General features: G+C 41.7%; 1 protein-coding gene across 16 annotated transcripts in view; it reads left to right on the top strand.

The window, feature by feature from the left end:
- BAZ2B (bromodomain adjacent to zinc finger domain 2B) overlaps positions 1-14172 on the top strand; it is a 1147511-nt gene that overhangs the window by 1079958 nt on the left and 53381 nt on the right. For all 16 annotated transcript variants that reach the window (XM_029605562.1, XM_029605561.1, XM_029605560.1 and 13 more), the window contains one exon: positions 4560-4706. In XM_029605562.1, coding sequence (XP_029461422.1) covers positions 4560-4706 — 147 coding nt within the window. The remainder of the gene's footprint in view (positions 1-4559; positions 4707-14172) is intronic.

Here is a 14172-nt window from a genome sequence, read left to right as displayed (position 1 = left end):
GCGTGACCGCTCAGATTGCCATCTTGAAAAGCTCTGAGACCCTCTCTCCGCCCCAATTTCAAAGTAAAAGGACTCAAGAAGGTTCTCTTTGAAAATTATCTCAGGAAATCTACCTACACATATGTATACATGCTCTTTTGTATGTATAGTTTCCCAGAGTAAAAATATGCGCATACTTTCCTATAGCTGGAACACCTCACTGCTGATAAAGTTATGCATGTAGTGGCACTATGCATAGACGTTCATCTGTACAATACAAGGAGGGCAATTTTCTAAAAGCTCATTTCCACAGGTAAAACACTAGAAATATAGAAACATGGCAGAAAAAGACCATATGGCCCATCTAATCTGCCCATCTTCCTAATTAATTTAGCTTTATAATTCCCATTTATTTATTTATTTATTTAACTTTTTTTTTTTTTTATATATATATATACCGAGGTTCTAGAGATAAAATCACTAAGCACTTCGGTTTCCATCACTTCCTTAGAGATCCCCTGTATTTATCCCATGCTTTCTTGGATTCAGAAACTGTTTTTGTCTCTACCACCTCCACTGGGAGGCCATTCTATTTATTTATTTATTTTTAATTTTTATATACCGAGGTTCTTGTTGGAAATACAAATCACTCCGGTTTACAACAAACAGTGAGATGCCCAAAAAGGGAGGAGCTTTACATAAAACAATAGAACAAAGTACAAATTGAACATAGCATAGTATAGTTACAAGAAACGTTTGAACTCAGTATCATAGTGTAGTACAAAATAACAGGTAGAACCATAAAGCGCAGTGTATACTATAAAGTATAAATTATATACAATAAAGTGTCTATGAGCACATTATATAAAATAATGCACAGTATCTTAATAGGGCACAAAGGGATGGGTAAACAAGGGTGAGACCTGAATATATAGTACACGGGTATGTGAGCATCTGGGCAGCATTAAGTGTCAGGAAAGGCTTGGCGGAAGAGCCAGGTTTTTAGTTTTTTTTTTAAATTCCTGATGACTAGGTTCAAGTCTTAGGTCAGGGGGGAGCGCGTTCCATTGGTGGGGACCTGCGGAGGATAGAGCTCGTTTCCTTAGTAAAGTTTTTGCAGGCGGGGCATACAGTGTGCCTTTGTACGACTTCTGATGGGTCTGGAAGATGTATGAAGTTGAAGTTGTGTGCCTAACCTAATGGGCGCGAGTTTGTGAGTCGCTTTGTGAACGATTGTAAGGACTAGAGAATCCTATGTTTGATAGGAAGCCAGTGAGGGTTACGGAGGATTGGAGTGATATGATCTTTTTTGTTGGAGTTTGTGAGGATTCTGGCAGCAGCGTTCTGTACCATCTGTAAGGGTTTGATAGTATTTGTGGGAAGTCCGAGTAGAATGGATAGTATGATGGATTGGAGTACTAGCCGGAAGTCATTGAAGTGTAGGAGGGGTTTTAGCTTTCTGAGGACTTGCAATTTGTAAAAGCAGTCCTTTGTGGTATTGTTTATAAACTTTTTTAGGTTTAGATTGTTGTCTAGCCAAGCTCCTAGATCCCTCACTTCCATAGAGAAATTGATAATTGAGTTTCTTGATTGAGAGCAGCTAGGTGAGATGGTGGAGGGGTTCTATGGTGGATGGATTCTATGCATCCATCACCTTCTTGGTAAAGAAATATTTCCTAAGATTACTCCTGAATTCACCCCCTTTCATCTTCATCCCATGACCCATCATTCTAGATCCTCCTTTCCGTTGAAAGAGGCTTGCCTCTTGTGCATGAAAACCTTTGAGACTTTTAAAACGTCTCTACTATATCTCCCCTATCTTGCCTTTCCTCTAGGGTGAACATGTTTAGATCTTTAAGGATATCTCCATATGCTTTAGAACGAAGACCACTGATCATTTTAGTAGCCGTCCTCTGGACAAACTCCATCCTATTTATATTCTTTTGAAGATGTGGTTTCCAGAATTGTACACAGTATTCCAAACGAGGCATCACCAGGGACCTATAGAAGGGCAATATCTCCTCCCTTTTTCTGCTGACCATTCCACTTCTTATGCAGCCAAACATCTTTCTGGGTTTTACTATTGCTTTTTCCACCTGTTTGGTCACCCTAAGATCATCAGATTCCAAAAATTGTTTTAGCAACGATTCCATTAATTTGCTCACCATAGAGGTCTGTAGTTCCCAGCCACCTTCTTACTTCCTCTTTTATGAATAAGAACCACATCCACCCAGTCCTCCGGAACTTCTCCTGACTCTAAAGAAGCATTGAAAAGGTTAGCCAGGAGAGCTGCCAGGACAACTCTAAGTTCCCTTAGTATCCTCATATGTATCCCATCCAGCCCCATTGTCTTATCTACTTTGAGGTCCATATTCAAAAGCCATTTAGACATATAATTTAATGGATATCCATCTAATTGGCTTACCTGGCTATATTCAGTCTATATCCAGTTAAATTCTAGGCTAGAATTTAGCCAGACAAGTTGTAGGTGTTCTGGGGATAGGCAGGAGTTGTTCCAGGAGGGAGCAGCGTCAGCCAGTTAAGTTAACCAGTTAACTCTGATATTCAGAGTTAGCAGATTACCTTATCGTGCTAACTGTGGTCGGGCCGTAGGGCTATCCTAAAGTTAGCTGGTTATACATAATCAACTAACTTTAAGATAGCCGAGTATATTCAGCAACACAGCTGTGCCACTGAATATAAACCACAGTTAACCAGTTATGTATAATCTGCTAACTAGCACAGTGGCTGAATATGGGACCCCCTTAAGTTTAGCTAGTGCCTCATGAATACACTGTTCTAAAGAGTAACTGAGATTGAACTTACTTCCAATCTTATGTTCATTCATTTTATGTGGTCCTGCTCTGAGTCTCACAATGCCACTTTTGCATTACTTTCTATCACTAATATGTCCCCTCATTTTATCATATTTGCTATTTTTTCTTCTGTTTGAATTTTTGCATTCCTGACTACTTTCCCAGCTTTACTTAAGTTTTCCAGATATTACCGATCTTCCTCTTTCTGCAATCTCTTGTAGTTTTGAATGCTAACCTTTTTTTCCTTATCTTTTCGACTACTTCTTTAGAAAATCATAGTGACCTCTTACCATTATTTACTTTCCTAACAAAAAGATTAGTTGCCCTCATATCTCCTTTTAGTTTTGCCCACTGTTCTGCTTTTTCTAGATTTCCCCATCTAGCTAATGACTTTACTGTATTGGCCCGTTAGTAAATAGAGCCCTAAGGGCAAGATTCGTTAAGGCTTTTCTCCCATTTTGTGTCTATGGGAAAAACCCTTTGTGAATCAGGTACTAAGTTTGTACGTGAGATAATAGAGGGTGAAGTGACTTGCCCAAGGTCACAAGGATTGTTAACAGGGTTTGAACTCTGGCTTGCCTGATTCACAGCCAGCTGCTCTAACCAATAGACTACTACACTCCAATAAATTATACAAACCCAGCAAATTTGGCAAAACTATATTATTTAATAATATAAAAGATGAAAACGTTTTCAAATGTGCATCAGAATTTACTAATTTTTCCACAGAATCTACTCCTGAGCTGCTATAGGAAACTGTGGGGCTGTGTCTTAGACCCTCTGCTCTGTTGCCCCACCTTATTAAATGCAGCAGGGGAGACAGCACCAACAATGCCTAGGAATGACAAAAATCAAATCTGTCCCTTATCACACCTAGCCCTCAATACCTTCAATAGCTATATGTATAGTTTCCATATTTAATCCTTTAGATAAAGAATATTCTCATTCTTAGTTTAAATTGCATAGTAGCACATGTACAGTGTTTAATATTTTTTTCTGAAAAAATATTAACAAAGCAGCAATGATACCAGTGATCACTGAAGATTTTCTGGCTATGGTACCTTATCAGAATCTTTGAATAAACTTACATGGAAATGCCTTCCCATTTTTTTTTATCATTTGAATCACTCCTTGTATGAATAACAAATAATTTTTGTGATGTATTTATTTATTTAGGAAGTTTTATATACCTGTGTTCAGTTTTTTGGACCTTCACAATGGTTTACAATTATATAAAATAAAAGAACATGTAGAACAGCATACAAGCAACATAATTTAAAATAAAATTGACTTATAAACTATACAAATTACAATTAAATATTTAATAAAAATGCAAATAAAATATCTTACTGAAAAACTTAAAACTAATTAAAAAAAAAACACTTTAAGCTAAAATAAATCGAAACAATATGGCCATCAAATTTACTGAAGTACTATGTTATTCATAAGATTTAAAGCAGCCATTAGGAAATGGAAAACCCCAAAATTAGTTTTTTTATTTAGAAACTTGATTTTGAATGTTGGATCTAAAAATACACTATAGATAGAGACAGAATATAGTTAAATCTTGGGAGATCTTCAAACATGAGTTTTGTTTGTACCCATCACATAGCAATAGAAATGGGTATAAGTGGAAATTAGTGAGCCCACCTTTGTTTACCCATTTCTTTTAATAAGTATATGAATCATCATGGAATCTGAGGACATTAGATCTTTTTTAAAGTCTTATTCTATTGAGGTGAATTTTTTTTTCATTTATTACAGTACTGCCAAATATGCCGAAAGGGAGATAATGAAGAATTGCTACTTCTCTGTGATGGCTGTGACAAAGGTTGTCATACTTACTGCCATAGACCCAAGATCACGACCATACCAGAAGGTGACTGGTTTTGCCCTGCCTGCATTGCAAAGGTAATATTGAACTTAGAGCAACACTGATCATATTTCTCCCACATTATACAGTATACTCTTCATTGATTACCTATTCTGTTTAGAATACAGTTTAAAACTTTGATTTATGCTTTGTGCTTTCATGACCAAGGCCCTCAATATCTGTCAGACCGCTTTATTCAATACATCCCTAAAAGGTTATTACATTCTTCACAGAAATATTTTGTAGTACCTACATTTAGAGGTCAGGCTTAATAAAACCAAAAAGAAGCCCTTCTCTTGCATTGCTCCTTCACTCTGGAATTGTCTAATCAATGATTATTTCTATTGATGATTATTTATTGTTTCACAAATCCTGTAGGCATGGCTATTTGGCCATGCATTTGAGTAAGGGCATTAAGCTGTATTTATGATTACGATCATGCCCATATTGGATTTTTTGCTATTTTGGGGTTGGATTTTATGCCACTCTAATAAACTAGGATGTTTTATTTCTGCTTTCTTATTTTTGGTGTGTTTTATCATTAATGGTATTATCTGTTTGTGGTTTTGTGTTATGTTTTATGTTTTGTATTATCTGTTACATGTTATATACTGCCTAGAGCCCTTGAAGGAGGAGTGGTTTTATAACTGTAAGTTATAAACAAACTCATTGCTGTTGCTGGTGGGGAGATGTGGTCATGAAGAACATTGGATTTTCTTATTTCTTTGTTAATCTTTACTTTGATAAAAAGGCTGCTGCATATTACCATTTGCTATGCAAACTGCCAGAATTAGGTTTTTGAAATTCACTGTCTTCTATCTTATTTTGTATGAGATCAAGTACCTGACATGACTTTTCTCACAGGACAAGCAGGATGGTAGTCCTCACATATGGGTTACATCACAGGATGAATCCCAATCACGGAACACTTTTGTCAAAGTTTCTAGAACTTTGACTGGCACCTACTGGGCATGCCCAGCATGGCACTAAAGCTGCAGCCAGCAGGGATCCCCCTTCAGTCTTCTTTTTTCCGGGCAGCAGCAGTAGCCACACGGGTTAAGGAGCTCCACAGAGATTCCTGACAGGAATTTTCCTCACGGAATTACTAAAAACTTTCAATCCCCCCAGGGGTCCCTCCTTCAAACTTTTGACTCCACGGTACTCCGGTAAGTTTTTACCCGTTTTTGGTCGATTCCCGTTGAGTTTGGCCCTCGCGGCCTACTGGCCGTCGACCGTACCGCAGCTCAATTTTTTCAAAGGCCATGGCATTGGGGTTCCGTCGGTGCCCGGACTGTACTCGCACCATGTTCATAACAGACCCTCATATAGTCTGTGTAATGTGTCTTGGGTGCGAGCATGATGTCTTGACCTGCACCAAATGTGCCTTAATGACACCTAAAGGTCGCAAGGCCAGAATGGAGAAAATGGAACTTCTCTTCCGTTCTCAAACCCCAACACCATCTATTGCATCGATGTCTGAGCCGGTACCGTCCACTTCGCACCAGTATTGGCCACCGGCCAGTGACCACCCTGTGTCGTCAACTTCTCGGCCTTCGACTACCTCTACCCCTCCTCAGGACTGAGGGGATCGTAGAGAGAAACATCGGCATCGACACCGGAAGTCTCGGACCATCGAGGACGGAAAATCATCGTCCGAGCCGCCATCGAAGAAACCCCGTCCAAAAAAGGCATCGACCCTTTCTGCGACTGGGTCACCGAGGCAACCCTCACCCGGACAGGTATCTGGAGCCGCGACTCCGCCTTTAACGGTGGTCCCTCCGGCTATGCCTCTGCCTCCTTCTTCCCTGCCGGGGCTGCTTGCTCCAGGCCTCCGTGAAGAACTGGACCGGATGGTTCAGGAGGCCATGGATAAGGCGGTGCACAGACTCCAAGTTTCCCCAGCGCCGAAAACTGTGCGGTCACGGAACCGACCATCGATCCCATTCTGGCAGCATTGGCACCGCTGCTCTCGAAAATGGAAGCGCTTATAGCCGCTTTTCCACCGATAGATCCTGGGTCACCGATAGCTCCGGTGCCTTCCCCACATACTGTGTCAATGAGAGGAGAAACACTGTTCCGCATTCTGCCATCGGGAGTCCTGCCGATGCCTCAACCATCGATGCCGATGTGCCCATCGGTGCCACCAATCCATCCATCGATGCCCTCAATGCCTGCACCGGTGCCCTCAATGCCTTCATCGGTGCCTCCAGTACTTCCCTGGATGCCTTCAAAGCCTAGACCAGGACCTTCAGGAATACCATCGTCCCGTCCTTCTCAGGTCCCTAGAGGGGCAGGTGCTGATCCCTATGACACCTGGACTGACTACTCTTCTCAAGACACCGATGACTTGCCATTGCCACCTTCTCCTAGTGAAAGCAGGAAGTGTTCTCCTCCGGTGGACCTATCCTTCATAAATTTTGTGAAGGAAATGTCTGAATTGGTTCTCTTCCACTTGCAGACTGAACAAGATGACAGGCATCAAATGATGGAACTGTTACAATTCCTGGATGCTCCCAAGGAAATAACCTCCATCCCTATTCAACAGGTACTTTTGGATCTCCTCAAAAAGAACTGGGAACATCCTGGTTCTGTTGCTCCAGTCAACAGAAAAGCTGATACCACTTATTTGGTCCAGTCAGCCCCAGGTTTCCAGACACCTCAGCTGGATCACCAATCTGTGGTTGTAGAATCTGCCCAAAAGAGGGCAAAAAGATCAAAACCCCACTCTTCCTTTCCCCCAGGTAAGGAACAGAAATTCCTGGATGCCATTGGCCAGCGTGTCTTCCAGGGATCAATGCTCATCTCTCGGATTGCCTCTTACCCAGCTGTATATGATCCAGTACAACTGTGTCTTATTCAAGCAGATACAGGACTTTGCAGAGTCCCTGCCTCAGCAATTCCAGGAACAGCTTCAAACACTGGTACACAAGGGTTTTGAGGCAGGGAAGCATGAAATAAGATCCTCTTATGATATCTTCGACACCGCTTCCAGGGTGTCTGCAACTGCTATTTCGGCAAGAAGATGGGCCTGGCTTAAGTCTTCGGACTTGCACCCTGAGGTACAAGACAGATTATCTGATCTGCCCTGCATAGGAGACAATCTGTTTGGCGAACAGATTCAGCAGACAGTGGCGGAACTCAAGGAGCATCATGAGACCCTTCGCCAGCTCTCTCTGATGCCCTCTGAGTATTCCTCCAAACAGCCATTCAGTAAGGATACTAAAAAGTCATTCTTCCATCCAAAGAAATCCTATCCACTTCAGTCTAGAGGTCGTTCTATGAGGCCTTTCCAAAAGGACCAGTCTCGTCACCTCGTAAACAAAAGCCACAAGCAGCTCCTCAGCCTGGCCCTGTTTCCGGCTTTTGACTCCTGCATAGAGAGCAGCAGCCAGTTTCCACTGCCTCAGATACCAGTGGAAGGTAGATTGTGCCATTTCAACAACAGGTAGCACACAATCACCTCAGACCAGTGGGTCCTTGCTGTAATCTCTCAAGGTTATCACCTGAACTTTCTCTCCATCCCACCAGACTCCCACCTCGGCTGATGTGGGGAACATCCGACCACTCACCACTCCTGGAACAGGAGGTTTCCCTCCTCCTCCAGTCCAGAGCAATAGAACCAGTGCCCTACTCCCAACAAGGCCTAGGGTTCTATTCCCGGTACTTTCTAATCCCCAAAATATCAGGCGGCGTTCATCCAATTCTGGACCTACGTGCCCTCAACAAGTACCTCTAATGAGAAAAGTTCAAGATGGTAACCTTGGGTTCCCTCCTTCCTCTTCTCCAAAGGGGAGACTGGCTCTGCTCTCTAGACCTCCAGGATGCGTACACACACATTGCAATAACTCCAACTCATCGCAGATTCCTGAGATTTCTGGTAGGCCCCAAGCACTATCAGTACTGAGTGCTTCCATTCAGCCTGGCATCTGCACCACGAGTCTTCACCAAGTGCCTCATAGTAGTAGCAGCCTTCCTCAGGACTCAAGGTTTTCACGTCTACCCCTATCTAGATGATTGGTTGATCAGGGCTCCCACTCAGGAAGCTGCTCTGTTGTCCCTACATCTTACCTTACACACTCTGATTTCGCTAGGATTTCTCATCAACTATGAGAAATCCTGCTTAGTCCCATCTCAAACTTTATCCTTCATAGGGACAGACTTGGACACCTTTCAAGCTAAGGCATTTCTGCCTCGACAGCAAGCTCTCACTCTCATTTCTCTCGCACACCAGCTTCAGTCTCAGCACCACTCGGCTGCACGCCACTTCCTCATCCTGCTGGGACACATGGCATCCTCAGTACAGGTTACCCCAATGGCCTGCTTGGCCATGAGAGTCATGCAGTGGACTGTAAGGTCACAATGGACTCAGTCCGTCCAACCTCTATCGACCATTGTCCATATCACCAACCCACTTCGTCAGTCTCTAGCCTTGTGGAAAAATCAGATCAATCTCCTCCAAGGCCTACCCTTCCAGGCTCCAGACCCTCAAATAATTCTCACCATCGATGCTTCCAACCTCAGCTGGGGAGCTCATGTCGCCAATTTGCAGACACAAGGAGCTTGGTCTCCAGAGGAAGCCAAACACCAGATCAATTTCCTGGAGCTGCGAGCAATCAGATATGCTCTCAGGGTGTTTCAGGATCACCTTTCCAACCAGGTCATCCTAATTCAGACGGACAACAAGGTGGGCATGTGGTACATCAACAAACAGGGAGGGACAGACGGACTCCTACCTACTGTGTCAGGAAGCTGCACAGATTTGGGCGGAGGCCCTCTCCCACTCAATGTACCTCAAGGCCACCTACTTGCCGGGAGTGGAAAATGTGTTGGCGGACAAGCTGAGTCGCACCTTTCAACCGCACGAGTGGTCTCTCAACCCCACAGTAGCAGACTCAATATTCCAACATTGGGGTTATCCTCACATAGATCTCTTTGCATCACCTCAAAACCGCAAAGTAGAGAACTTTTGCTCTCACACTCACAGCCAAGAGACGCGTTTTCCCTCTCATGGGCAACAGGTCTCCTATATGCATTCCCTCCACTTCCACTTCTCTCGAAGACTCTCATGAAGCTACATCAAGACAAGGGATGCATGATCCTGATAGCACCTCACTGGCCTCGCCAAGTGTGGTTTCCAGTACTTCAGAATCTCTCCGTTCGCAGGCACATTCCCTTGGGAAAGGACCCGCTTCTGATCACTCAGAATGATGGGTGCCTATGCCACCCCAATCTTCAAGCTTTGTCCCTGATGGCCTGGATGTTGAAAGGTTAATTCTTCAGCCACTTAACCTTTCGGAGCCAGTTTCCCGTGTCCTCATTGCTTCACGGAAGCCTTCCACGAGAAAGTCTTACCTCTACAAATGGAACAGGTTTAAGTCTTGGTGTTCTTCTCAATCCCTTGATCCCTTTACCTGTTCCACCTCAAAGTTTCTAGACTATCTATAGCACTTGTCAGAGTCAGGACTAAAAACTTCCTCCATCAGAATGCATGTCAGTGCGGTGGCCGCCTTCCATAAAGGTGTCGGGGACGTTACTATTTCGGTACAACCCCTCGTGACACGTTTTTTGAAAGGTTTGCTTCACCTCAAGCCTCCACTGCGTCCTCCGGCCCCTTCTTGGGACCTTAATCTGGTTTTAGGTTGGCTCATGAAACAACCATTCGAGCCTCTCCAATCCTGTGATCTTTGCTTTCTCACATGGAAAGTGATTTTTCTTTTGGCAATAACATCTGCTTGCAGAGTTAGTGAGTTACAGGCCCTAGTTACCTATACGCCTTACCCTAAACTTCTGCAGGACCAGGCAGTACTCCGCACTCACCCTAAGTTCTTACCTAAGGTAGTATCAGAGTTTCACATTAATCAATCCATTATACTACCTACCTTCTTTCCCAGACCCTACTCCAATCCAGGAGAACACGCTCTACATACCCTTGACTGTAAACCTGCTCTAGCATTCTATCTAGACCATACAGCTGCCCACAGGAAAAGCACTCAATTGTTTGTCTCTTTCCATTCCATCAAATTGGGGCAGCCTGTGGGTAAGCAGACTCTCTCCTCCTGGTTAGCGGACTGCATATCCTTTTGCTATCAGCAAGCAGGCATTCCACTTCAAGATCATGTTAAAGCACACTCTGTGAGGGCCATGGCAACTTCAGTAGCACACCTGCGCTCAGTGCCGCTTCCTGACATTTGCAGGACTGCTACCTGAAGTTCTCTCCATACCTTTACAGCCCATTATTGCTTAGACAAGGCCGGAAGACAAGATTCCATCTTCGGCCAGTCTGTCTTACGCAACCTTTTCGCAATTTGACATACCAACACCCTTCCACCTTCTCGTTAGGGTTCAGGATGCCCTCTACCAAATTTCACTCCAGTCCTTGTGCCTATTGTACATCTTGGGTACATTTGGTGCATTTCTCGGACATCGTCAGCTCGGTACTCACCCATATGTGAGGACTACCATCCTCTGCTTGTCCAGTGAGAAAGCAAATGTTGCTTACCTGTAACAGGTGTTCTCACAGGACAGCAGGATGTTAGTTCTCACGAAACCCGCCCGCCACCCCGCGGTGTTGGGTTCATTACGTTTTCTTATTTTATTTTTTTGCACTTCCTGTAGCTTTAAACAAGACTGAAGGGGAACCCCTGCTGGCTGCAGGATTAGTGCCATGCTGGGCATGCCCAGTAGGTGTCAGTCAAAGTTCTAGAAACTTTGACAAAAGTGTTCCGTAAATGGGCTCCATCCTGTGATGTCACCCATATGTGAGGACTAACATCCTGTGTCCTGTGAGAACACCTGTTACAGGTAAGCAACATTTGCTGTTCCCTTTTTTGCCTTTTCCATGAGCAGGTCTGGAGTTCCAGTACATTTTTCTGTGTGTGTTTACATATTTTCAACCTTTATTTGTATTCTAAAAAATGATGTGTTAAATATAATGGATTACCAAAGAACTGGAGACCTTCACAGATATGTTCTGAGTAAATGTAAAAAAAACCTACAACCCAGATCATAGTCGTCTTTTGTTTAATGTGAGAAAGATTTTTTTTCTTGTATACAAATGGGAGAAAATATTGTTTAAGGTCCTAACATCTTTCCAAAGGAAGGTTATGCAGTTTGAATGGTTATATACAATATTAGATCATATACTTCCCAAGCAACCAAGAAAAGAAATGCAGCTTTGATAAGAAACTTATATTGAATCAAAGAATGGAGAAGTAGCTGAGAACCAGGGAAACCAATGTTCAAAACCTCCTAGCACTCACAGCATGCATACTTTTATCCTCTTTAAAAGGGATGGAGTTTGATTGGAGTTTGATTGGAGGAGTGAAAGCCCATGCAAACAGATAATGGTACAGATAATAAGAACCACCAAATCAAACACCCTAACTCTAAATAACTTACTAATGTTAACATTCATCTTAGTAAATGCTCAATCAATCACTAAAAAATTCCCAATCATCTCCGACCTACTGTATGACAATAAACCCAACTTCGTTGCAATTACTGAATCATGGTTAAAAAAATCTGATGTAGTCTTAAAAATCAAATAGCACACAAAAATTATGAGGTATTCTCAGTCCCAAGGATAAATAAACGTGGAGGCGGCCTACTAATAATTATCGAAAAAGCTTTTAAATGTAAACTAATCCCAATAATACCTCCACCTAACCATGAAATTGCCATCTTCAACACTAACAATATACAAATATGCCTTATATACTGCCCTCCCAGTTTACTAGAGCTAAATATGTCACCACTAATCGAGTTTCTGACAACACATCTAAACACCTCTAAACCTACCATAGTGTTAGGTGACTTTAATCTACACATGGACATCTACCCCCTTTCTAACACATGCCAGACACTAATGGATGCCATGACAGCACTAGGGTTTTCACTAATAACCGATAAACCAACACACAGAGCCAGACACTCATTAGATCTAACATTCATAAATAGCAACTATCTAGAACACTTAGCAACAAGCTACACACAAATTCCTTGGTCTGACCACCTCCTTATTCAGTCCAATATTAATATTCTCAATCCTCAGACCATACAAACTCATAATCCCATAGAATTTAAATATCAACCACCCTATAACAACGATGAACTAAAGGACAAATTAGAAGAAGAACTAAAAGACATAACACTTAATGATATTAACTCAGCTACGGAACTCTGGTTAGACTCAACCAAAAAAAAGCCAATGAAATAAACCCCATCAAAACAATAACTATCAAAGAAACAAAACAAAATATAACCACTGGCATATTGCAAAAATAAAAGATGCAAAAAGAAAGCTCAGAAAATTTGAAAAAAAACTGGAGAAAACACAAAACAACTGAAACCTAACCAAATTCAGGAAACATCTAGCTTTCTACAAACAACTGATCCTTAATACTAAAAAAGAATACTATTCCAATAAAATAGAAAAGTTTGCCAATAACCCAAGAACCTTATTCTCCATAGTAACGAATCTCACAAATGACAAACAAGAATCACCTCAAAGTCTTCCTGAATCAAAATGCAATGAATTAGCTAAATTTTTTAGTGACAAAATATTAAACCTAAGAAACAAACTCCCAAAAAACAGCAAACAAGCAATCGTAATGCAAAAAAAAAGATGTTAACATATGGTCCTCATTTATAGAAATATCAGAACAAGAAGTTGAATCAATGATAAAAAATATAAACCCTGCTCCACACAAAATCGATACAATACCAACAACTGAGATAAAAAAAGATTACCAATGTAGTAACCCCAACACTAACTAATATCATAAACCTATCCATAACTGAAGGATTAATGCCAGATACACTAAAAGGGGCAATCATTAAACCAATCATCAAAAAGAAAAACAGTGACCCACTAATCCTCATTAACTACCGCCCGGTCTCAACCCTCCCATTATTAGCTAAATTAATAGAGAAAACAGTAAAGAAACAGCTAGCTGAACACCTAGACAATAATAACATACCGTACCCTTCACAACACGGCTTCCGAAAACACTACAGCACTGAGACATTACTTCTCTCTCTAACAGACAACATACTAAGAGGTTTTGATAACAGTAAACATTACATCCTTATAATACTCGACTTATCTGCAGCCTTTGATACAGTAAACCACAAAATACTACTAAAAAGATTTGAAGAAATTGGATTATGTGACAAAACAATAAACTGGTTCAGATCCTACCTAAACAACAGGTTCTTTCAAGTCCAGATAAAAAAACATTATCAGAAAAATTTAAACTTGAAACAGGAGTGCTTCAGGGTTTAGCGCTGTCTGCTACCCTCTTTAACATATATATGCTACCCTTATGTCATCTGCTGGCAGGCCTAGGGATAATACATTACATTTACGCAGATGACATTCAATTAATTCTACCAATAGACGACACAATTGAAAAAACATTAAGTCTAGCTAACATGTACCTAGACATAATTAAACAACTACTAAACCAAATGGAACTGGTTATCAACATTGACAAAACTGAATTC

This window comes from Rhinatrema bivittatum, chromosome 6 (assembly GCF_901001135.1).
Source record: "Rhinatrema bivittatum chromosome 6, aRhiBiv1.1, whole genome shotgun sequence".
NCBI classification, from domain to species: Eukaryota; Metazoa; Chordata; class Amphibia; order Gymnophiona; family Rhinatrematidae; genus Rhinatrema; species Rhinatrema bivittatum.
The sequence above is the reverse complement of the archived record's forward strand: the minus strand, read 5'-3'. Positions and strand labels throughout refer to the sequence as shown.